General features: G+C 40.1%; 1 protein-coding gene across 1 annotated transcript; it reads right to left on the bottom strand.

Moving 5' to 3' along the window:
- Window positions 1–168: 168 nt before the first annotated feature.
- Window positions 169–24,438, bottom strand: KLF13 (KLF transcription factor 13). The gene is made up of 2 exons (XM_009911259.2): window positions 23,857–24,438; window positions 169–831 (listed from the first exon to the last, which is right to left on the bottom strand). Exons 1-2 carry the CDS (start codon window positions 24,392–24,394, stop codon window positions 539–541), a joined length of 831 nt encoding a protein of 276 aa, XP_009909561.1. The 5' UTR covers window positions 24,395–24,438; the 3' UTR covers window positions 169–538.

Below are 24,438 nucleotides of genomic sequence, written 5' to 3'. Positions count from 1 at the left end.
CAAACACATTTGCAGAGTAAGGCTGCAGTTAGGGTGTGTCTTCATTGTAATTATTGTGTAACATAAATATCCATCCCTGAGAAAGGAGAAAAGGGGGACACAATCCAACACAGTTGATTTGTAAGTGTGTGTATGCTCATGTTGTGCAATCCGGTCTTACAAAACTACTTTGACACCTGAGGTGAATTAAGTGGGGGTCTTTTTTTTTTTTTAAAGATTTTCTCATTTTCTTACAAAGAACAATCAAGAGGATCTGTAAATGGTTGAAAAATGTATGAAATATTGAGACAGCAGGAGTCACTAAGCGTATCACGTAAGTCTGTCTGTCCATGAGGTTAGAACAGCCACTCGTGTGGTTGGGTAAAGACAATCTGACTGGAAATTGCAGTGGGAGGCAGCTATTTACTGATTTTGTTTTTAAAAAGGGAGGTGGGGAACTGAGGAGGGGAAGCGACAGAGTTTTTTCAATGTGTGCAACACAAACAAAACTCCACGTTAGGTATTAGAGGCAAAGTGCTGACATCCAGTGCAGGTAGGACTATGGGGAACTGGCAGGGCTAATCGTTGGGCTGGAGGCATCTGAGCGGCTGTAGTCACTGACAGACCCTGTTCTCGAGCTGCTTCCGCTGCGCCTCTTGAGCATGCCGGGGTGGAAGTTGGCGTGGCGCCGGGCGTGCTTTGTCAGGTGGTCGGAGCGCATGAAGCGTTTCTCACAGAGGGGACAGTTGAACTTCTTCTCTCCAGTGTGAGTGCGGTAGTGGCGCGCCAGCTCATCGGAGCGAGCAAACTTCTTGTTACACCCTTGCCAGTTGCATTCAAAAGGCCGTTCACCTGCAGGAGGCAAGCACAGCACGGTTAGAAGGGATAGCAGTGCCTTCAGGGGGGTTGTAGGCTGAAGTTAAAATTAAAAGGTTGGGAGCAAGGCAGGTGTGGCTTGGAACTGATTGTAGGGAGAAAGTGGTGTTCTCTGCCAGAGAGAAGGCTACTATGATAACGCAACCCATTAAAAAGGACTGTAAATAGAACCAGTGATACCATATTTGATAACTAGACTCCTGACCCTTTTCCTGGATGTTACATTTCTTATCTCATGTAGTCCACTGGCCTGGACTATATTGAGCTGCAGGATCTTTGAGGTCTCTTCCAACCTTGGTACTACTGTGGTAATATTCACTTACTCCTCCAAGCTGTCCCTGCATCTGTCTGACTCAAAGTTTGGAAGGTGTAATGAAATCTTTCTCTTCAGCTACCTAAAAACAATTACAGTGCATATGTAAAATGGTAGTATTGAGGCACTGGATATGAGGCTCTCACTTGTGTTCTCCACAGCCATCCTTGTGTTTTCTGCATTTGCCACAAGGGTACTGTGGTTTCCTATGTTCCCTGTCTTAAGTCTCATTTAGAAGTGAGGCAGAGAGCACTGTATTTTAACAATATGCTGTATGGAAAGCAGCAACCTTCTATCAATAGCTAACCTATGACTCTTGACCTGTTACACTTAAGACAGGACCAATGAGCTCAAAGAAACAACAGTGTCGTGACCTGATGCCCTTCTTAGCTGACCTCAGACATGGAAAATGCCTCTCACAGGGCCAGATGCCTGTGCTATTTCATGGCTGTGCTGGAGGCCAACTCTTGGGTGCAGTGGTAGATGTGCAGCCTGAGAAGCTCAACCACTGGAGGCAAGCACAGGTGGCAGAGAGGTGTGGTGTTGTTGGGTAGACGGGTATCTGCAGTATATTCCCAGCTCACCACCCAGCTATGTGGTGCTTAGCTGTCAGCTACTCATACTTTTTATTGCCTTCCTTAGAGTCTCCATTTGTTAAAAATTAATATCAAACTATTGTGCTGTCGTCTACTTCTGTATATTGGTTTGGTTCTTACTGAGTCTGCAGCTCATTATTTGGTATTAACCTGGAGCATCTTAATCTTTTGTGAATAAACAGACTTAGCATTTTTTGTAGTTAAAATGTTTATAACTTCCTATCGCACTAATCTGAGTCTTTCTAATGGTGAATAGCCAGTTCATGGAGCCCAGGGGGCTATAAACATTCTGTGCCAAAGTGAGAAATAAAAGTTCTCCACACACTGCACCAAATAATAAATAAATAAATGAGCAAACCCCCTGGAGAAAGTGATCCATGAAAGGCAGCTAGGAGGAACAGTTTACTTCCCCTGAAGTAAAGCCTAAAAAATTTAGGGCCCCACAAATTTGGTAAGAATAAACCCAACAACAACTGATTTAGTGGATATGGGTTCATCACTTTAAAAAACCCTATGCAAAACCATTCCAGTGTCTTCCTCAGCCTTCTCCTGCAAACTGTCAGTCTGCTGATAGAAATGGGAAACAAAAATCTTTTGGCTGTTTGTCACGTATCCATTCATCTGTTGTGAGACGCACTGCTGGCTGCGGTGCGACAAGCTACTCATCCCTGCTGTGTGACCAGATTCACTAGTTGTCTCCCTGTGTTTTGGTCATACAACAAATATAATTCTGTGAGGATTCTGGCACATTCTTGGGAAGAAGGGCAATAAAACATAATCTGAAATCTAGATCCGGCCTACAGAATTGAAGTGTCTTATCCCTGAGCCATGTCATCAATTTTTGGTAAGGCAATGGCCTTTGGATGTTTCTGTCACCCAAGTCAATTTTCTGTGTTTGTTTTGAGTATAAATTATATCAGCAACTGCTCTTAAGTAGGACTGTCCCATGAAAGCAATGTTTCGCTTCTGCTGTTGACAACACCATTAAGCAGAAAGAAAATGATACCTTTTCTGCTGATTAGTTAGCATGGTTTTGGTTTGTTTTGGTTTGTTTGCTTGTTTGTTTTAATTCTATATCTAGCATTTGGTAAACAGAAGTAGGCATGACAGTCCTGTTCCCAATAAGGGAAGAAGTTCTGGAGTGGAATTATGTAAGATCTGTGTTACCTTGCACTAACAGTCAGGTGATGAGCGTTTTGCACAACTTATCTCTCCCTTTCCTTACTGCCCATCAGATCTGAAGGCTCCTACTCACCTGCCTGATTTGATGTTGTTGATATTGGTGATGATTTGGGTGGTGAGCCAAAGAAAATGTGGCCTTTCTTCCACTATTTCTCTACTGTTCTCCTCCTTCCTAGGAACTATTTTTTCCCCTTGGTCCTCCCTACTCTTGATTTGGTATCTTCTTGGTAGTTGCCTTGTGTTTCTTGGCCAAGTGGGTTTTCCCCTCCATGCACTCTCTGACAGCTGGCATCAGCCTACTAGTGGTAGCACATTCCCTAGAGTGCTTCCCAACTTTGAGGTTTAGCAATACCAACTCAAAGAAAAGCTGTACTGTGAGGAAATGCTGGATGCCTTGTATGAAGATATGAAAGTCATTACTGTTCATATAAAAATTAGTACACAGTCTGGAGCAAAGTTGCTGCTGGGTATTAATTAAGACAAGACCTAGCTGCTGCTCCAAATCCACGCATGGAGATCCACAGTCTGTCATCAGTCTCATCTCTCAAACAGACAGGATGTGGTTTGCTGTGCAGGTAAGTTATATAAATGTCCTTTTACTGGCAGTAAAGCAATCAACAGCATGACAGATTATATGACTTGATTGCCAAATCTCATTAGGGATCGTGCAGCCACAGTACAACTTTCTTGCACAAGCAGTAACCCATGGACACCTACTCAACACAGAGACTTCACCATAAAAGTGGCTGTACACAACACAATAAGGATTTCAAGCTCCATTTTAAGCAATGCTGAAGCCAGACTTTTACCTTTACACAATGACTCTAGAGTCTGATTCTATAAATTAATAGGGAAATGTTGTCAAATACTCCAAATATGACAGGAAACATCCAGCACATGTGAGTCAACGCTATGCCTCAGCAGTGTGCATTACTAGCAGGTTTCAGAGGGGCAAGTCTCCAAAAGATAAAGATGCCTGAAATAAGGGAATCAAAAAGCAGCTGAGGCTTCTTTACCCTTCAGAGAGACAGGCAAGAGATGCCTTTAAAACATAAGGAGCGTTGTGTAATATTTTTATTACAATTTTAAACAGGTTTGGCTTTCCACATTCCAAATCCCACTGAATTGTGACCTTTCTAGCTCCTTTGTCAGAGCACATAACATCACGTAACTTGTGTTTAGAATTACACAAGCTGATGGAAAAACATCACATCCAAGGTTTAAATTTGACTGATCTTAACTGAAAATTACACAAGGAAGAACATTTTTGGCTTCTTCTTGAACTCCACCCAGTCCAAAGTAAAAATGTGTGTAAAGCTGTGTTAAGGAACTTGCTGTGCTCGCTGAGTGCAAGTACGTGAGATGTGCAGGTGCACTGACTTCTGAATTCATTTCAGTGGCACAGACCTAGCTACTCATGCTGTTTATACTGCCTGCCAGAGCAGACTGCAAAAGGAACATAGAGTTGCCTGGGCTATAGAAACAGCATTAAAAAAAATAAAAATGCATCTCTTGCTGGAAGGGATTCAGAAGCAGGTAGAGCCAGCCCGTTCTTATGATATTATATAAAGCTCCTTTGTATTAATCTCTATTTGTTAATCATTTTATATATGGAGGCAACTTTGTAGTTATTGGAAAGAAAAACTACAGAGATGGTAGAACCAGATCTGATGTCCACTGGGCTTGATTTATGCTGTATTTTTACTGCAGTCTTGACTTTACCTCAATCCACATACTTTTAAAAACACCTTTCCTATACAGTGGCACTCTTGTATAGATCCTGGAATAATCTGCTTCCTTTTTCACCAGGTTGAGAGGTTGAGACACCTGTGACACCAAACATTTCCAGAATTACAATGTGAATATTAGGCAATTGAACAATTTGAAACGTGATACTGCCCTACAGAGAAGAGCATTAAGTTGAACCATGTATCAGGGGCTATTTTTTCAATTTAACTCATGTAGTAGCTCTGCACAGGACATTAGCAGCTTTAAGCATATGCCAAGGCCATGCAGTAACAAAGAAAGCTGAACCCTGGAAATTCCATGAGTGCCTGCAAAACCAGAAACAGTAAACCATAAACAGTTTTCTGTGATCTTCAATCTGTTCTGCTGCTTTGCAGAACAGCATTATATGTTGTTAGGAAAACAGACTAAAAACCTGCATGTGCTATTTTTGTATTTCTACATTTTCTTATACATAATTAAGGATATATTTGGAAACACAGATTGGCAGGCTGTGTGGGGAGGATGAGGAGCAGGCAGTTGAACAGAGATGTGACTGAAGCAGCCTTCCTCCAAGAGAGGAAGTGCTGTCCTGGGAAAAAACATTCAGCCAAGCAGACTATGCTTCTTGAAATTGACTTCTCTCTTTTTATTTTTTTATTAAGTAAAAGAGAGAGAAAAAGTCATCCTTCAGTGGAACTGACATGTATTTATGAAGATTTTCCTTTCCGTTATTCTTATGTTTATAAACCACCCTTTTTGCATAGCCAAAAAAACGAGAGAGATGATAATGTATGGCTTTGATAGTAGACAAATGGTAGTTTCCTTATCAAGTGTTTTAAAAGGGATCAAAATATTCCAAAGCCTCAAAATCTCACCATTCCAAATGTCTGTAAACTGAAACCAGTTAGATTTAATTACTGTGGGGGTGATGCTTCATAACCAAACAAGACAAATGGGATCATGGTTTTTTGCATCCCCTTTTGTGTATTTGAATATCTTTCCTATCTTCAGCCATACCTAATAGAGAATTCAGCAATATTAAGCTTGACTAGGTCCAAGAAAATAAAGACATTATGGTAGTGTTCTCAGTGGAAAGAAAAGTTATGGGGTAAATTTGACTGTCACTAGACACCAGAAATATGGGAGTGTGGTACAAACATCCAGATCCAAGAAAAACTTCAGGCAAAGTTCACACGTTACTGGACACTGGGACAAAACGCTGCTCCAGGCCCCTAGGACACACAGCAACAAGGAGCTGGGTTGCATTAGTCTCTGCTGACAGAAGCATGGATATTCCTGCTATTTTCATTATCTGTGATATAACCTCTTTTTAGGAACTTTAAATCTTAACAAGTTCAGTGGTTAAATTGATAAATTACCAGAACTTATGTTTCAAGCAAGCACAGGAAACTATTACTGAGCTACCCAAATATCCATTATTTCAATCATTGGTTTATTTTCTGCACCTTAATACATTCATTGAGTTACTTAGACATATTTGAATATTTTTCCAAGGGTGAACTTCCAAGCAGTAAATTTACATTTTAAGTGAATGTGTGTTGCTGTTTGCTCTGGAAATGTTTGTATTGCTTCATCTGGGAGCAAAGATTACAGGGTGTGACTTATCTCTATCACCACAGATAACTAGAACAACTCAAATAGCAAATGATGCACACATTCAGATACTCTAATGGCTACAATGCTAGAGAAGTCTAAGTAGTGCAAAATTCCTCCCCTAGTCTTAACCACAGTCAGATATACCCAACAACACAACTAACTCATTTGGTATGTTCCATGCGGCTATCTGGTCCTTCTTAAGATACCACCACTCACTCTTGTTTCCTGAACAGATGACATTCTATCAATAATATTGTAGGCCTTTATTTCAAACCTGTTAATAATGTCTTAAATCTCAGTTTATAATAATTTTAGTAACTTAGCTATGTTTTTATCAGCCACATTTGCTTTGCTTTTGTCTAGGCAGATTCATTCTAGCCTTTTTAGGCTTTTTTTTCCCCTCTTTTTTTCCCAGGTCATTCCATCTCCTAATCTTTCTGTTGTTTAAAATATGCATTCCATGGCTTTAATGAATCCCTTTTCAAAGTGGGATGCCCAAGCTGAACTGCTCTGTGTGAGCTTCTGTAGATTAGCACTTCTAAAACACCCATGGGCTTTATCACGAATTTTTACACAGTGAATTAAGAATCTGAAATCTGAACTTCTTATGTTTACTAAGTCATTTTCTGCCTACCACATTAACTCCTGTCTTGAGTCCCATTTAGTTCTCACTTTATCTATGCTGAAGATTTTCAATGCAGTGACAATGTTCATATAAAATGAATCAATGAAACACACAACTTCTCTGAAATTAACAAAAAACAACAATCAGCCTAAACAATTTGCTAGATTTAACTGACTTAAAGTTCTGTTCTTCATAAAAGACTACTTGTCAGTGAACTCTTTTCTGTCATATTTGCTGTAGTCTTGCCATGTAACTGCACTTTAAATCGGTACAGTGTTACCTTGTATTAAAATTGTGAGTAATCAAAACTTCAGCTACCTCTTACACAGATAGGCATCTATCAGCCAGAGAAATGGTCACCTTAGACAATTATATGAGATGGTGTTTACAATGCCTGCCATTTCAAAGGTGAGGTATAAATCTCCTTACAGTTCTGTATGGATTTATCATTGTTACCTAATACTGCTCTTTTGTTGATTCTGTCATAGCTTTGAAGTTTAACATTCACCATTCTTTCCCCTAAGTTCTGACACACAACCAAAATGAAGACCTCCCGTCCAAGGAAAGAAGATCTGAGGCAATAAGATACCCATGAGGCTGGAAACTCATCCTACCCTAGCAGAGACATCTTCCATGTCTAGATGAGTGTGCAAACTAGAAGGGACCTTGTCTGCCCTATTGATTGTGCTTCCATTAAGTGCAATGCCTTTGTTTACATGGACTTTTGCCACAGCCTAAACTGAAAGCATTTTCTCCCCTCTGCTGCTGGAATCTGTGAGTAAAGCTCTTTTACTGAGTACCAATGACAGGCCTAGCTCTTGAAAAATGGAAATAACCAGCCTCAGTGTCAAAAAATGCTTATGTTCTAAAACAATGCAAACTAAATGTTGGGGTTTCTGTCAAAGTTAAGCACCTGCAATTGCTGCGTGTAATTTCTGTTCAGTAGGACAAAAACTCTGTGTCCTCTTTTCTCTGAGGCATTAAATCCTAGAGTAGGGCTCAGTAAAACAGCTGAACTGCCCCTAATTTAAAAGACCTGCAACTTTCACTGGATTTTGTCTCTGCTGTGGCTTATCCCAGGAATGAGGATCAATAACTGACCCTTTGACTTTGCATTTAAATGTAAGATAATTAAATTGTGTTATGCTGAAATGATGAAGTGATGAATTCTGGGGAGAAGAATATGTGTCTTAGCTATGTGTCACTTCCAAACCACACTGAAGTAGCAGACTCTGCAAAGAGGGGACTCTCAGACCTAGTACAGTAGCCCTTTAATTGCTGTATTTCTCTAATTTGTTCTACTCAGATCTATAAATGTAAGAAAGGAGAATGGTTATTGAAACCTCTATTGTGAATAAAAAATAAATTTTAAAACACCATAAGTCATGTATTACTGATTGACAAAACTAAAAGATAGGTGATTCCCCCCCCCCCTTCTACTTGGTCAATTATACTTATTGATAAATATACTTCAAAAGAATACTGGGTTTGCAAAACCAAAAAATGTAAGTGCTAATCAGCAAATCTGACCTATTGCATCACCCCAGCAAAGGAATTTCAGCCTAGAATTCTTGCCTTGAGCCAAAAACTTGTTGTTTAAGGGGCTTCCTTAATTCCTAATATACAAAGCTTATGTCTTCAGTATAAGTCAGAGACATCACTGAGGTCCGTGGGATTGTCTTCTTTTTCTGCCATGTTAACGAGCCAATTCAAACCATTTAAAGTGACATGAAATTAGAGGAAGGCTCTTCAAATGTGTGAAATAATAAATAGTGTTTTTAGCCAGTTAAAACTTGGAAATAATGTGGGCCTGATGAATATGTGAGATCTCGGTTAGTCATTTGCCCTCTTGTGTTTCTTCTGTTCTAGCATGCTAGAATGATGATTTGTTGTCTGCTACAAGCTGATGATTTCGGCTGTACCACTTGCCCTTTGTTAGAGCAAATAAAGTGATTAATGACAATGTTATGCAGACAGTAACTGAAGCCAAGAAAGAAAACTCCCCAAGCTTGATTCTCCCTCCTCCAGGAGAGGAAAAAAATCTTATCCATAGATGATACAACTGAACCAAATGTGTCTAAAGGGAAGGTGTGTGTACTTAAGGTACCAACGGAAACACAAGGTTTCCATTAAAAACTGCTGCTGGATCTTTCCCATGCTACCTCAGAATTGCTCACTCTGTTACCCAGACCACCCTTCAAACTCAAACCAGCTCCAGATCAGACATCTGACTGCAGTTCCATGGGAGCTCTAGAGTATTATACTCCTTGGCATACTTTCTCCAGCCCACTCTCACAGTGCAAAACAAAGACTGCATGCTCACTATAGGATACTTCCCTCTCTTCTTCCAGTCTGTGCTGTCTCTTCTTGAAATCTAAGCTTGCATCCTCACAGAAATGACAGGCTAACCGTCAAGCCATTCATTCCCCACAATGTGGTCTTTACACAGAGACATTCTATGCGTAGCAGAATTCACCAGTAGGTACTCATGGGTCAGATAGCAGGAACAAAAAATGCAAATTAATGCCTTCTAAATGTCATAACTGTTTCTTTAGAGATTTTCTTGTGGATGTACCTCCACAAATAACTGCTTTTTTTCTGATCAATGTCATGACTTATCTTTCCTCAGCCTTCAGTATGGAACACAGGTTATTCCTTGCCCTTCTAAGAACCCAAAGGTCTTCTTTCTCTATCTGAAAATGCTTTTATCTAGTTGGAAAATTCTACTTTGCTTACTTAGATGGTCTTAAGTTTAAATTTATCTTGAGTTCTGGTCATTGTGGGAGGTAGGAAGTTAAATGTTAGACCAAACATAAAACCTTGAACGAGAAGATGTTTGTATTGCCAAAGTGTTTGAAATCAAACCAAAACATCACAAACCATCCCTCTCTGTGATGAACACAGTGATTGTGACTGCTTTCAATGGAAGTCTGCCTCATAATCCTTGTGGTGGCTTTCACAAAAAATTTGCAAGGTAATGTTCCTGACCTCTGGCATGACAATTGCAATGTTTTAAGTGGGAAATCAGTTGAATAGGAATTCACCTGGTGAGAATTGTGGGTGATTTCATGCTGTAATTGAGAAATTGGTTCTATTATCTTTACCCAGCACTTGCATGAAGAACTGCAAAGAAGAAATCCAAGACCCCTTTTCATTGTTGACATATCAATGATTTTTTTATTATTCTGTTCTACTTAAAACAGAAGAGTGCTTGTAAAAGCAACGCTTATCAAATTAATGAAAGGTTGTCCCGCTATGCAAAATAACAGACTAAAGGATTATTCATCTAAATTGAAACCTGCACTTTATTTATCTGAATTCTAGAAGATGTTGAATGTCACCTCCCTCCAACTGAAGTCCACTTACTTTGGCACCGCGGGTAAGTTGTGACATTTTCTGTGCACAGCATCTACCAGGATTTGGGGACAGGATGAAATTTCATTTTGTTAGAAGCTAAGCAAACAGAAGTTAGTGTAAGTTGTCTTTGGCTGTAACTGTGAAATTTCTCCTTGTGAACTTTTGAACTGTTTAATCAACAAGCTCATAGTAACACAGTATGCATGAAACTTGGGACTTCAGCATTTTTAAATACAGCTGAAGTTGTAAAGCTGACTGAAAAATCTGATACTGAGGGTTTATTGCAACTGTACGGAGGACAGAGGGAGCGGGAATTTCCTCTTATTCACATTCAGGATGAATTCTTGTGCCAGAGAGCAAGGTGGTGCTGAAGCAGTTTACAAGCAGCAGCAACCCCTAACCATATGGAGCATCCAGCTTTAGGGAACAGCTCTAGAAAGTAGTTTTATAGGCTTGACACCAGGCAGCTACCATTCAAAGTATAAACCCATACATCCATTGCATACACTTCGAAAGTCTTCTGCCCAGATTGTAAAGCCACACTTCCTGTTTAAACCAGGGTCCAGGTTTTAATTTTCAATAATGGAATCAAATTCTGTAGCAGCTGTATTCTAATGTGCTTTTAAAGCAGGTCTGTTTTTGCAAAAGACTGTATTTGCAGTTCAACTCTTGCAAGTCTCATCTGTATCTTCTATTCTGACAACACCGATCCAGTTTATTTTGCATCTCCCCATCACATCCTGTGACAGAGGAGAGGCTGTTCTACTGGACTACAAAGGAGGAGAATCGCTGCTAAAGCACCGGTTCTCTAAGCATTAACACCCACAGTATTAATTCACCCTAGGTGCAGCTCTGCTCCCGCAGTCTCTCCATGTTTTATGATCATTTTGCAGGACAGCTGGGTGCAGGGTCACTAGGGAGACTGGCCTCACCAGCTGCATCTGATGTGTGGGGTCATGGCATAGGAGAGAGGCCATGGTGAGTGCTGGAAATGAATGAATGAAGTATGTGGTTGTGGAGGAGTCAGGAGCTATTTATCTGAGTATGACTGAATATGAAACATGACTGAAAAGCTGGTCTCTCAAGTACAACACTGACGTATTCCAAAGACAACTTTGTCTAGGGCATCTTGGTATACAGAACTTTTAAAACACCTCTCTATACTTTTGAAGTAACTCTCAGGTACTCACATACAAAAATCAACTGGATTCTTTTTTTCCTAAAGGAAATACTACTTTCAGTATTTGCCTTTCTCAAAATAGTACTGAAAGGAAGATCTTTGCTATATTGAAATTTGCCAAACTATACCTGTATAAGCATGGCCTCTTAATCAGCTATAACTGTTTTTCCTTGCATGCCGCACCCATGTCTTCATTCCTTGCCTTTACAGAACAGGCTAGTGTTAAAACCAGTTATGTGTCACTACAAAATGTGGCTTGTACATATGAATCATGCTAGAAGGGCTGCCTAGCAGCCACCATTTTCTCCATAAGTACTTTAAAAGCTTCTTGACATGTAAACCATTTTACTGTGCAAGTGATTCCACAGCAGACTCTGTGTTGTACAGGTCATATATATATCATGTAAACATGCAGGTGCTGTAAAGGTAGAAGAGTTGTAGTAGAAAGATCCCTATTACTTGCCAAAATACAAATTACTAGTGCCTCAGACACATTTATTCATGCTCTGCTACACGTTATGTAGGTGAGCAGGCCTGCTCTCTAACAGGCCTGCTCTTTGGAGTGAGGAGAGGAAACCTGAAGGCCTTCCTGCCTTTTTGAGATGGTTCACCTCCTCCCTTGTGTATGCAGGAAACTAGCTAGTCACATTTTCCATGTCCACAGCAGAGGAGCAAATGAAATATACTGCAAAATAAAGGATTTTACTATTGGCCAAAGATTTTTCACTTCCTGTGATGGGAAAGTTATGTAAAATAGAAAAGGAAACGCACATTACTGCAAACTCCTATTGTGACATTCTAGAAGATATCCCAGCCAAGTAAGTCTGCAGGGTAGCTCCAAAATCCAGTGCAGAGAACACGTTTTTACTTTGAAAAAGATCATGGAAGCTCCCAGCTGTTATTATTTTCATTTAGCCTACTGGTCAATCCTAGTCCTAAATCTGGGAACTACAAAACTATGTGAACCTGACTTCCTGTCCATATTCCTAGCTCCTGTGGAGCACAATTCTGGCAGCCATGGGGAGTCTCAGGCTGGGATTCAGGAACTGCAGTATGTAGAACAGCAAGGTTCATAAACTTGAGTAATCAGGAGGTTCTCTTACAACAGACTGACTGTAAATAAAACCAAAGAAAACAGGAATTGCAACTTCATGACTTGTGTTATGTCCTGATTTAGGGGATTGAGATGATCTGACTATTGAAGTTGCAGCCTGATGGTGCCAAACAGGACAGTTTATTATTCCTACAAATGACATGATGCATGAAGTACTTTGACCTTGAATTTCAGCCAATTCTTTGAAACTTGTTTTTACTTTCTTTTGGAAAGTTTTTACAGCTCAAACTTAGGACTGTTACTCTTGCTGAGCAGTGGACAAATAAGCAAAAAGCTTAGTCTTAGGAAAATACTGCATCATGACACCGTGCACAAACAGGTATGTATTTACCAATTTTTGCAGGTGACAACTTCAGCACTGTAAGGCTGTACACACAATGCTGCCTGCATGCCCATAGATGCAGATTTGTAAATCACCTTTTCAGTGTAACCCTTTTTATTATTTAAGGCTGTAAATGCTGTTAGAATAAATTTACTGCTCTCAGTGAGGCAGCTAGAGCCTGTTCCCATGCTTTAATATATGACAGAAGGATCTAGACACAAGAAATGTCCACATAGAAAGTAACACAGAAGCTGGAAGGATTACAGTTGATTATTCACTAAGTACTGTGTTGTCAGTGGACTTCTGTACGAACAGTCAGTATTTTATAATCAATAGGGTCAAACACAAGCTTGAGTTAGGAACTTAGAACAACTGATATATTTTAAAATAATCAGATATTTTTAAAAAACTCAAAGGTGGTCTGATCTCCAAGTGAAAAACAGTTGTGTGGTAGAACTTAATTTTACTGTTTGTCCTTGAAACTGCAACTAATGTACTCAAATGAAAAGCATGCTGGCACAGTAATTTCTTCATAAGGGGAGCAACAGAACTTGCAGAGCATCCATGAGCATGCTACGGCCTCTTTACAACTACACTGCTGAGAAACCAGTTACATAGTACCTGAGAAGTTTGATGCTAGACTAACAGGAAGGAAAATACTCAAATTCTTTTTATTACCCTATCAAGCACAGTTAAAAGCTGAACTAAGATTTTATTTTATTTTTTATGTTATACAGCCCTGAAAGTTCTAGGAACTAACAGTGGCCTACTAAACAATCTCATTGTAAATGCTGAGGAAGGGAAAAGGAATACTGACGGAAAGATGGAGCTTTAATGTAGTGTCTCATTACAGCGATTCTGGTGGTTTGAAAAGGTCAGTGGTAATTGATTTCTCCACAGGCAACACTGCTCTAAAAACCTCACATGCAGAAATGCAGACAAAACAGGTGAGTTCTAAGCAGCTTTTCACCTGTAAGCAATGTCAGCTAATGGTCTCTAGGGTGGTGTGGTGTGAGTCAGGCGAGAGTTTACACTTGGAGAGAAAAGAAAGGTTTGCTTAAGTCTATACTGTTTACCAGAAACATTTGTCAATTCCATACACTGAAGCCAGGATGAGAAACAGAATGACAAAATGTTCTGTTCTTTTTGTGTCCTCTTTTGGGATTGCTTGAAACTTTGCTTAGAAAACACTGAACATCTGTACTTTGACAAGCAGTGTTGAAAAGCTGTTTCTCATTACAGCATTGTCTGCATTATATAATGTGAGCTTCATAAATTATCACCTTAGACAGTATAAGGTATCTGACAATCATGTTCCTAAACACATTTCATCTGTATGTTTCTCAGTTGTAGAAGTTTGGGACAAGGCTTATAGTAACGCATTTCTACCAGCTGTTGTACAATGTTTGCCTACTACAGCAAAGGTAACGCTGTAACCTGCTGGACCATCTCATTCTCCAAAAGAGATCAATGAGACTTGTTAATTAAAACAGTTCTCCAGAAGTTAGACTTCTACATTTAAACTCCAAGATCCAACAGATGCTGTCTTATATCGTGTCTGCTTTGGTCAATGAGATGGTGCCATTAATGATACTGTGCTGCAGACTGCAAGGAGAGGCAAACACAACAAAGCTCACTCAAGCTAGAAGAAAGAAGTAGAAAAATGGTGAAAGAGCTTTTCAGCACAGATAATTACCTGATCATGAGTGATAGATGGACTCACTTGCAGATGTTAAGAAAGCTTTGGACTATAACTGTAGTAGAACACACTGTGGAGGAGCATTGTGTTCCAACAACATTCAGCTACACTCCCACTAGTGTATCTGTGCTTCTATAGGTCTTTCATAAGTCACTGTCAGGATTACAAAGGTATTGCTATGTCTGGGTAAAGTTCCCTTTTCCTTTAGCAGTTTTAAACATGTTTTTGTGGTATACACATCACACTGCTCTTCAACTGTTCTCTGGATTTAAGACTTTGCAGATTATGTGGGATCTGTACCATAGATAAAGCTGACTGTGAAGTAATGGGTCTGAACACCATAGACAGATGTCAAACTCCAAAATACCTTCAGTAGTATCTGTTAAAATTGTTATGAATTCTGGTATTTCTCCTCTTAAAGGTGCTGTATTGGACCTTATACAAACTTGGGCAGCTATTGCAACTGCCATTTGAAAAATTCTTTTTCTCTTGCACACTATCAGCCATTCTGAGAGCAGGTAAGAGCTAGAGATAGTGAGGAGAGGGAGAATCCTCCCTCCAGGCAGCCTCTTCCACTGGTTGTGCAATGCTGAGATAATCTACCCAGCCCAGACAGATCATGAAGGAGGAACAGAATCAGAATTAGGGCTCACCATACGTGATCTTTAACTGTGCCAAAACGTCTTTATATGTATTATCAATGCAATGCTTACTGTATGTGCAAGTGGTGCAGAGAAGAAGTGGGTTCTTTCCAAAAGCAACACAAAATTCTATGCTTAAAACAAATTTGAACATTTTCTTATTCGAGACAATGACAGAGTATATTTTCTAAAGACAAAAGGGAGGGGATTACCTAGAGAGAAAGTCTATACCATAGCATCTATTAACCCCATGGTATGGAATTACTTTATTCCATGACCAAAGTCTACATCTTTTCAGCCATTTGTTGAACAAATCATCTTTTAAATCCATTTCTTGCAGGTGTATTTATGCTAATAATACTATGCAAGGGCATCCATAAATTCCAAAGCATTTGCTTACATTTCTATTTAGGACAGAATTTGGTGCACAAGTTGCCAGTCTGAGAAAGATTATTTCTAAAATGTCAGTGAGAAGAATTCAGGTGTTTCCAGGAATTATAAAAGATGGGGGAAATAGAAGGTGCAAACACTATACATCTCTGCACAAAGAGGAAAAAAAGTCTATCAGTGACGAGATGCAATCCTTTGGGGTATCTAAGAGATTCAGCTTACAAAACCCATGTTCTCAGAATTTAAAAAGCATAATGGATTTTTGTATACAATAAGACTAGTCATCTGCCAACATTTTTTTGGCACTGATTGTATGGACATACATATATCACATGGAAATTTCCATTAACTTGGAGGGGCTTTCAGTGCTCTAGCATGAGTTTCACACACATGCATAGGAATGCTGCACACAATTCACACTGGTCTTTGAAAATGTATCAATTGCCAGAAGAATCGAAATCTGCCAAAGCAATCATGTGTTAATCGTACTCAGCATTTCTTCTGCTGGCATTTAGAAGAAATTGAAGATATAAATTCAGTAGGCCCCTACAATATGTGATGAGAACTAGTCTGTGGTTCAGTGAGATTTTAGCAGCATCCCTGTTTTGTATTTGTTATAGCAGGACCCTAAACGTTGAGATCACAGGAAACCTCCATACGTAGTGAGGTTGTGTAAGAATCTGTAAATCTGTAGCAACATAATTTCATTTCCTTATCCCCAGAGTGCAAACCAAATATTTCTCTGATCTAATAACAAACAGCTTACCATTTCAGCAAAATTTTGCAAGAAACATCTGAAGATGGACTGGGCTGTTGTGTTCTAACTCTTCTCAGCTGGCTCCAGTCATAAGTTCCTCTAGTGGAAATACTGACAGCTGTTTTAATTAAAAACCCCAATACATCCTTTTTTTTGCTGCTGTTCCTGAGCTGATCTTACTCTGGAATTAACTCTCCTTAACTAGTTTTTAAAGCTACTGTAAAAGGCAGCAAAGGCCACATAATCACATACCCATTCTGCTCATGTATTTGCTATGCAGGGATACTCTAGATGGCTGCAGGACCAAAGCAAATAGAAAGCTGCAAAACTTGTAGCAGCAATGCAATGCCCTCATGTGATGTTTTCAGGTGCCTCTACTCCAAAAACTCATGTAACTTATAATGGAATAAGAGAGAGCAGTCTGCTAGAAATACAGTGGGCAATAAATCTAAGATAGCTTACTGATCCATTGGCTGCAATGTCAACAGATACCCAGTCACTAATGTTTTGCTTGCAATTCCTGAGAGCATTACAAAAGTGCTGTAACTGATTACAGAAAATCTTTTCCTTGCACTAGAGGTCATTTCAGGATATGCTCACTTTAATACCATTTGACTTGTGCCAAGTTCCTGATTAGTAAGTGCTTTTTATGTTATGGTTGAAAAAAACCCACCTTCTGAGATAATTTTTCTATCAGCAACTACAACGGTGGCACTCTGAACTTTTAAAAACTTTTATATTAAGCAGAGACGCTGTAAGATCTGCTGAATCTGCAAGACCTGGAAAATACAGGATATGTGTGTCTGACTTCAGTGCCTGCACTTAAATAACCCATATTGTCTAACTATTGTTCCACTGAACACAGCAAGATAATGATCTCACTGCCCATGCAAATCTACCTAATAAAAGCCAAGTGGTAACAAAGGAAAAAAAATATACCTATAGAAATTCTACAGAAAGGACCCTTCAAAGATTGTCCTCCATTTGAACAGCAGAGTACTTTTTTTTTGTCTCTGTCAGCACTGACTTCCAAACAGCTGATCCAAGATTGGAAGGGGGCAGGGGGGGGAAGTTGGAACATGCTTAACTTATAAAACAGAACTAGAAACCACATGTCCAATATAAACACATTCCAGGTTTCTGCTCTAGACGTGCCATAACCATGTTCAGCCAGACAATAACACAATGCAACAGTTGTATTTTAAACAGTTAAAGGTGCTTTCTTTTCAGATTAGTTCCAATATTAAGTTTGTTTCATAAAGAACTCCAGTTTAACAAAAGATTTGTTTATGCACAGCTCACATCACAGAAATACTTTCCAGTGTCCCAGAGAGAAGTATGCGCTACTGCAGAAAAATCTTCTGCTGATCATTTAGAACAGTTTTTCTATAAAGCCATGATCAATTTCTAATACAAATACAGCTATCAATTGCAATCTTCCATTCATTATAAAACTTATTTGCTAGTTTACTCCAAAGTATCTGGAAGACTTAGGTCTTTCTCCTGACAAGGAAAGTGCTGCTGCCAGTGGCCAGGATGAGAACAACTGGAAGGTGATCCATCCATACTAACCACTTTCAATATTAATAGGTCTAGGTACACTGGACCCGAGTATCACCATGCTAAAAGGAAGTTTCTGATTTTCCTCCCTGTAGATTTTTCACCCTGTAGAGAAGGAAGTCCCTGAACACTATACTCTGTGAATAATGTTGACTGGAACATCAATACTGTAGTTAGGATGTTTTTTGGTTAATTACCCTCCACTCAACAACAGTAAGATCACAGGCTGACAACTCACTGCCCAAGACAGACTTGACTCAGTAATTGTCTTGGTCTCAGCAAACTGCATTTTCCAAAGAACTGTGGAAGTCATAAATTGTTTCTTTTTCTTTCTCTACATGGTTTTGTTTAGGTTTTTTTCTTGGTTTATTAGCAATTCTTCACAACACAACCATGAGCATCACTCTGATTCAAAGCAATGCTCACTTGACTTTCAGATTGTCATCTTCCTCTTCCCTCCTCATTCAAGCAAAAGCAAACAGAGGGAAAGGGGCACAGAAATTATGGAGAAGAGAATATTTCACTCTGCCAATTCTACCTGTTTCAAAAACAGTTATGAAGAGGGAAAAAGAAGACAATATTTTTTGTAGCAGGCCCTCTCTCCATCACAGTTATGACAATGGTTAAGTACAGCTTTGCTTTAAAGGCTTTTTAGTTACAATGCCTAGACTCTGTTGTTATCAGAGGCTTTATTTGTGTAACTCCTGTATGATTAATATCTCCATAAAGATGGGAGGAGAAGGGTGGGAAAGAAGGAACAGAAAGCTTTCACAGAAAACAAAAATGTGCAAAAATCAGAAGGTTTAGTTCTCTCACATTGTTAGTACTGGACCAATGATGTCAGCAAACTGGATTCTCTATGAAACCAATTTAAGCCTAACTCTTCTGCAGCTAAATTAACTGAACCCTCTTATTCAGACCTGAACCAGTCAGGTAAAGGAGTGGGTAGTAGTTCTGCCTTTCTTCCTGACTTCAACTCCTTTTGAAAACTACAGGTTTTAAAACTTGCTTAGTCTTTTACAAAATTTATGCTCTGTATGTATTTCAAAGATTTTACCATTAGAAGACCTATTGTATATATGCTGCTTATTTGTTATCTTCAACAAACATAGAGCCAGGTTCAGGATCAGTACTTCTAATTAATAACTTTATTCTTTAGAATTGCATGTTAGGGTGAGGACTTAGGCAGGGATGTACATTAAGTTTTTTTATGTTTTCAAGTGACTCATTTAATGGGTTGAAACTTTCTTAGAGGAAGTAAGGAAGGAGTCATAGAGCTCTTTCAGAGCAAACAAAAACAATGGAGTTTTGTATTGTTTATAAAAATACAGGCCTATTAAAAGACGATTGAGACCAGAAAATGGCAGGAGCAGGCTGCTGAACTACTTAACTGCTTATGGATCAGGCTGGAAACACAACTGTTTCATAAGATTGACATTTGAAGCTATTCTGAAGCTACCATTTGAGCCCATCTCAGAGGAAAACTTTAGAGAAAAGATTTGATGCACTCGGCAAAGAGAGGAGAAAAAGCAGAAGAGCATTATGGGACACAATAACCTAAAGGCACCCTGGAGCTTTATGATCATCTGGGTGTATGCTGACGATAGTGAGTTAGGTGTGCAGAGCTATCTAGTTGTTTCTAACTAAAATGACAAGTTAAAAACTGGGGGCCTTGCCACTAAAACTGAAATTGCTGAGCAACATGCAGAGAGAGGGCCAAATTCACTTAGTCTGTACTCTTGCCTGTGGGAAACTAGCACTGGGGAAAGGCCTTTTCAATTTCCTTTGGCATTCTGTTCAGAGGGAGCACAGCTTCACATTCAGTCCCAGCATCCAAAGCAGCCCAACTGGCAGCTCAGAGGATGGAGTGAACTAGTGGTACCCACTCATCTCATCCTGCTTTACACAAAGGATTCTGCAGCCTTGATTCCCTCTGCTCTCTGGAGTGGTATAAAAGGCATTAGATTAAGTTTCTCCCTGTAATATTCTCCTATTAAAGTAGGACTCCAGACTCAGACTGGTGCCCACATCTCCTTAGCTTATGCTAACTTGTGCAAACACATTTGGTTCTGATGACTGAAAACCTGTTTCTGTGTTATGATGCACTGCTTAGTGCATCACTGCTTAGAACTAGTAAGTCTAGAAGGACATTTCAATGAAATTAAATTAAGGTTGATTTTGTGCTTTCTCTGCATTCACGATGGCATGCTAATGAGGATGACTAAAAGCTTGAGAGGTAACAGCGATTTGGGGGCAGGGCGGAATGACTAATACGCAGGATCCTTGTAGTCCTTGCCCAAAATCCAGTCACTTTTTCTCTACATATAAATATACAGTATAATTCAGTAAGGTGGGACTCTCCACAACTTCTCAGAACACAGCAGTCCTGGGCAATGCCAGGTGTCCAGTGACACCAGAGATTTTCCAAACCTTCCTAGTGACTCTGTGATGAAAGCCTACTTAGAGGTTTTTCCTGTGAGTTGTTGAAAGTCCTTTGTGTTTAGGTGTTTTCTCAGGAGTAGAGAGGATCTTTAAGACTGTTGTGCCAGCAAAATGTTTGTATCAATTAGGATCAATATAGCCTGGAACAAAATGGGTTCTGCATCTGTGGGGATCATAACACAGCTTCTGAGAGCCACAGGAATCTCAGTGGAAAAGAATTTGGACTTGACATCTACCCACTGACACTAAATATAACCTTCTGGTAAACATTAAAACTTCAAGGGCTTTGTGGCTGATGATCATATTGAACTCCAGGACATTCAGTGAGAGAGTAGGGTCGAAAACATAAACATTCAAAGAAACATAGAGCGAGGAGAAGGATTTGAAACCTGGTGAAGAGAACAGCGATCATTTTAGTGACTAAACTAATGTTTTCTGCCTGGTTCAAGGTTTTTTCGGTTTAATAAAGCTGAAGCATTCACAAAGCTGAGATAGCTTAACTGCTAGTGTACCAAACACAAGAAAGTGTGGATTGCTCTGGCACATTCTGTTCTAATAGCTTCATTCTAAAACAGTGTATGTGGAGCAAGGGCCTAAGACTAAAAGCAGACAGTGCTTCCTTGGCTGTTCCATCTTGTTTCTTCTGCTCTAAATAGTATAGCTAGCATCATTTGCACTATGGTTTTTGCTCTGGTCATTAGAGCACTGAGATCTGGCTATAATCAGAAGGATTTCACATGAGGTATCAAACAGCTGGAAAATAGTAGCCAATTTCCTACAAATGTGGGCTGCATTTGACCCAACAGTACTTTGAAGGTTCCTGTACCTCTTTGCCACAGCATAAGCTCAATGACCTAGTCTATCTTTCCTTCCAACATGAAGTTTAGTTTCTAAGCACAGTAGCAGACAGTGATGAGCAAGTTTGTAAAGCAGGTCATAAACTGCACTATTCAAATTATACCTAGCACTATCATCGGTTATCTTCTAGCCTGCAGGACTGTTCTTAGCCTTCAGTTCACCCCTAAATACCAGTTTATCTAGTCATACTGCATATGGAAGAAGTTCTACTCCATAGCAGAAGTGGTTTTGATTGTTTCTTAGTAAATAGGTTTGGGAGTTGCTAGGGAAGCTGTTTAAAGCACCTTGCATGTGTACTTGGAGTACTTTCACCACTGCTTGGTGGACAGGCATCACCTTATCCATTTAACAGATGGGCAGACCAATGTGTACAGGTTATTCAACTAGTTCAAGACCACTGGAAAGCAGAGAAGACCCAAAGCCTTCGTTCTAAATCAGTAAACCCCATTATGTGTTTTGTAAAAACAAACATTTGCCAGTCTTGGAAGTTATAGCTTGTTCTGTTACCTTTACTCCTAGTGAGTGTCACAAAAGCTCTTCTCAAGCTTGTAATAATTTATTTTAAAGAAATAATTTTTAAAAAATAAATATATAAACACCTTAGAAAACATTCTGCAAGAGGAGTAGGAGGCATTTAAGCCTGTTTAAAACTCTATCCAAACAGACACAGACCTGTTGGCAGTGAGGAGGGAAACTTGGCAGCTTTGTTTAAAACTTCCCACACAGACACGAGATGCAAAAACACAAAGAAGCTGTAGTCCCTGAGGGTCCTGCCACTCCCAGGGCAAAACCAGTCCCTTCCCTGCTTTTCCTCTAGCTCTCACAGATACGCACACACTCTCTTCTCTCAGTGCCATTAGCTACAACAACAGCCAATTAAGCCCTACAGATCTAGAAAAAATACAGGAAACGAAGAGTTAAAAGAAATGGGGGGGGGGAAGGAAACGAAAAAACACAGAGAACTTGGCGGCAAGCCAGCGTCCCCGAATGACTCGGCGCAGCCGGCAGCCCGGAGCGACACTCCCCACTGGCCCTGCCCTCCCTCGCCTCTCCCCGCACGTCGGGCATGCCCAGCCCTTCGCTCTTTATCAAGGAAAGGAGCTCCCCTTCTAAGGTCTGTACTTGGTTTTGGAGCTTACAACCATTGCTAAATTTATCTTTCACTTTTAGGGCAATGGCAAATGGCAGAAATAAGAAAGCGCAAGAACTAAAAATTAATGGAGACAACTCCCTGCAAGCCAAGTGGAAGCACCTTTTCTGCGCAACTCCCAAGGAGGCAAAAGCAAGGCAGACTGCCTGGGGTGCCAGGAACATGCTGTTCCTTTGGCTGTGTGGCACGGGGGATTGTCCATCCATATGCTCACGCTTGATGGGGCTTTCTTCTCTCCCACACAGAGCAAAACATAGCCTCAATTTAGAAGGGCTCTTGCTTTATCTTGAGAAGGCAGCAGGAAAAGGCACACTGAGGAAGTATGGCAGGAGCGGGTAAGGCTGCCAACCTTGAACTAAAACTATTCAGGAGTCATTAAGCCATGTTTATTTCTGAGGTTCTTTTTCTTCTCTTTTTAGTTCTGAGGCCCTTTTAAAATGAACTGAGCAAAGATCTTAATAAACTAATTTGTTGTCTGAAATTACTCAATGGAACAGCTTGCGCAAGCCTGCTCGAGTTGGTGTGGTGCCTCACCATATGTGTTATGATCAGTGCCTTTAGCAGAGGTCGGTCTCCTCGATTTTTGGTGCTGCCTGACTGGCAGCCATCCTGTTCCCCAGCAACAGCCAGAGGAACAAGGTCTGGCAAGCCATGGGGTCTGTTTCAAGATGACCCTCTTAATACTTGCAATGCGTTAACTTCCACAGTGCTTGCAAGACTTCCACTTTTTCTACATCTCATAAAATACAATAATTACCAAAAAGTGGGCAGATAAGTCCTTACCAAGAAGTAAACACTAAACACCGATCAGAACAAGTTAGTATTTACATTCAAATGTTTTTTTGGTTTGAAACGAGTTACGCCCAGCTGCCAAAAGCTTTTTTTTTGAGACTGCCCATGTTCCCCTCTCTACATTTATGATCTCTCCTTATGACTCATGTTCAGCCTCTCATCTGCTTTCCTGCCTACTCTAGCTTTCACACAAGTGTCTGCTAAAGAAAGAAACAGACACAGTTATTCAGGTGCCTCTAGAATATTTAATTTTAAAATACCAAGAGTCTTGATGCTTGCATGGGAAGTGATAAGCTGGTGTAAAGCACGGGATAGGAAAAAGTAGATGGGGGAGGGAAGAAGCATTGGAAAGGGAAGTAGGAGACACACCAAACAAGAAGGCTAGCAGCTAAAAATTACAGCTTGGTATAATCCACACAGACGACCCACAAGCCATTCCCTGTGATGTTAAGTAATAAAAAAAGGGCAATGTTAGCTTTGAATCTATGCCCTGTAAGGGTTTATTCCCAGAGGGTTGGGGTTTTTTTTGTTGTTGTTGTTTGGTTTTCCCAAGCTCGAGCTCCAAGAGGTGTAATCATAATGGTGGCCAAATACGAGTTTGTTTGGGTTTGGTTTTTTCAACATTCATTTTAATAACCAAGCTGTAACAAATAAATCTCTGGCTGGATTTCAACTAACCTGTGTGGGTCCTTAGATGAGCTTTAAGATGGGAAGATTTGCCATAAACTTTTTCACACCCCACATAGTGGCATTTGTGCTTTTTCTGGGGTGATCCAGGGTCAGTCCAGCTTCTCGTGCGTTTGTTCTTTTGTCTGGGGCTTGGCTCAGTTACTGCAGCCAGGCTAGTAGGTGTGGCTGCTCTTCCTCCTCCACGCTTACCAACCGAAGACACACTTTCTTCCCCAAACTCCTTAGGAGCAATTGAAATGTGTATTTGTTCTGTGATACCAAAGGTCTCCGTTTTTTCCATCCTCCGAGTGGGTGAGTTTGGGACATGCTGGTTCAGGTCTGCTAAAATGCTAGCTACCACAAGTAATGATGATCCATTGTCTTTCCCGGTTTCTCTGACTTCTCGCTTATCTTCATTTGATGAAGGGGGTATTGCTGCATCAGGTTGGAGATCAGGCTTCCCTTTGGGGCTATGGATAATAGCACGACTGGACATAGAAACAAGGCACTCTGCTGCAAAATGATCCACATATGCTGCTGTTGCCATTTTTCATAAGTTTAGAAAGAAATCCAAACAGAAAGGAAGAAAAA

The sequence above is a fragment of the Dryobates pubescens genome, chromosome 17, assembly GCF_014839835.1.
Source record: "Dryobates pubescens isolate bDryPub1 chromosome 17, bDryPub1.pri, whole genome shotgun sequence".
Taxonomy (NCBI): domain Eukaryota; kingdom Metazoa; phylum Chordata; class Aves; order Piciformes; family Picidae; genus Dryobates; species Dryobates pubescens.
Note: the sequence above shows the minus strand (reverse complement) of the source record. Positions and strands in the feature narration are given on the sequence as shown.

Excerpts from the sequence above, each read along its gene's own strand:
- KLF13 (XM_009911259.2), bottom strand. The coding sequence starts at position 24,394 with ATGGCAACAGCAGCATATGTGGATCATTTTGCAGCAGAGTGCCTTGTT. Across the intron at positions 832-23,856 it reads TCATCTAAGGACCCACACAG|GTGAACGGCCTTTTGAATGC; the intron begins GTTAGTTGAAAT and ends TGCCTCCTGCAG.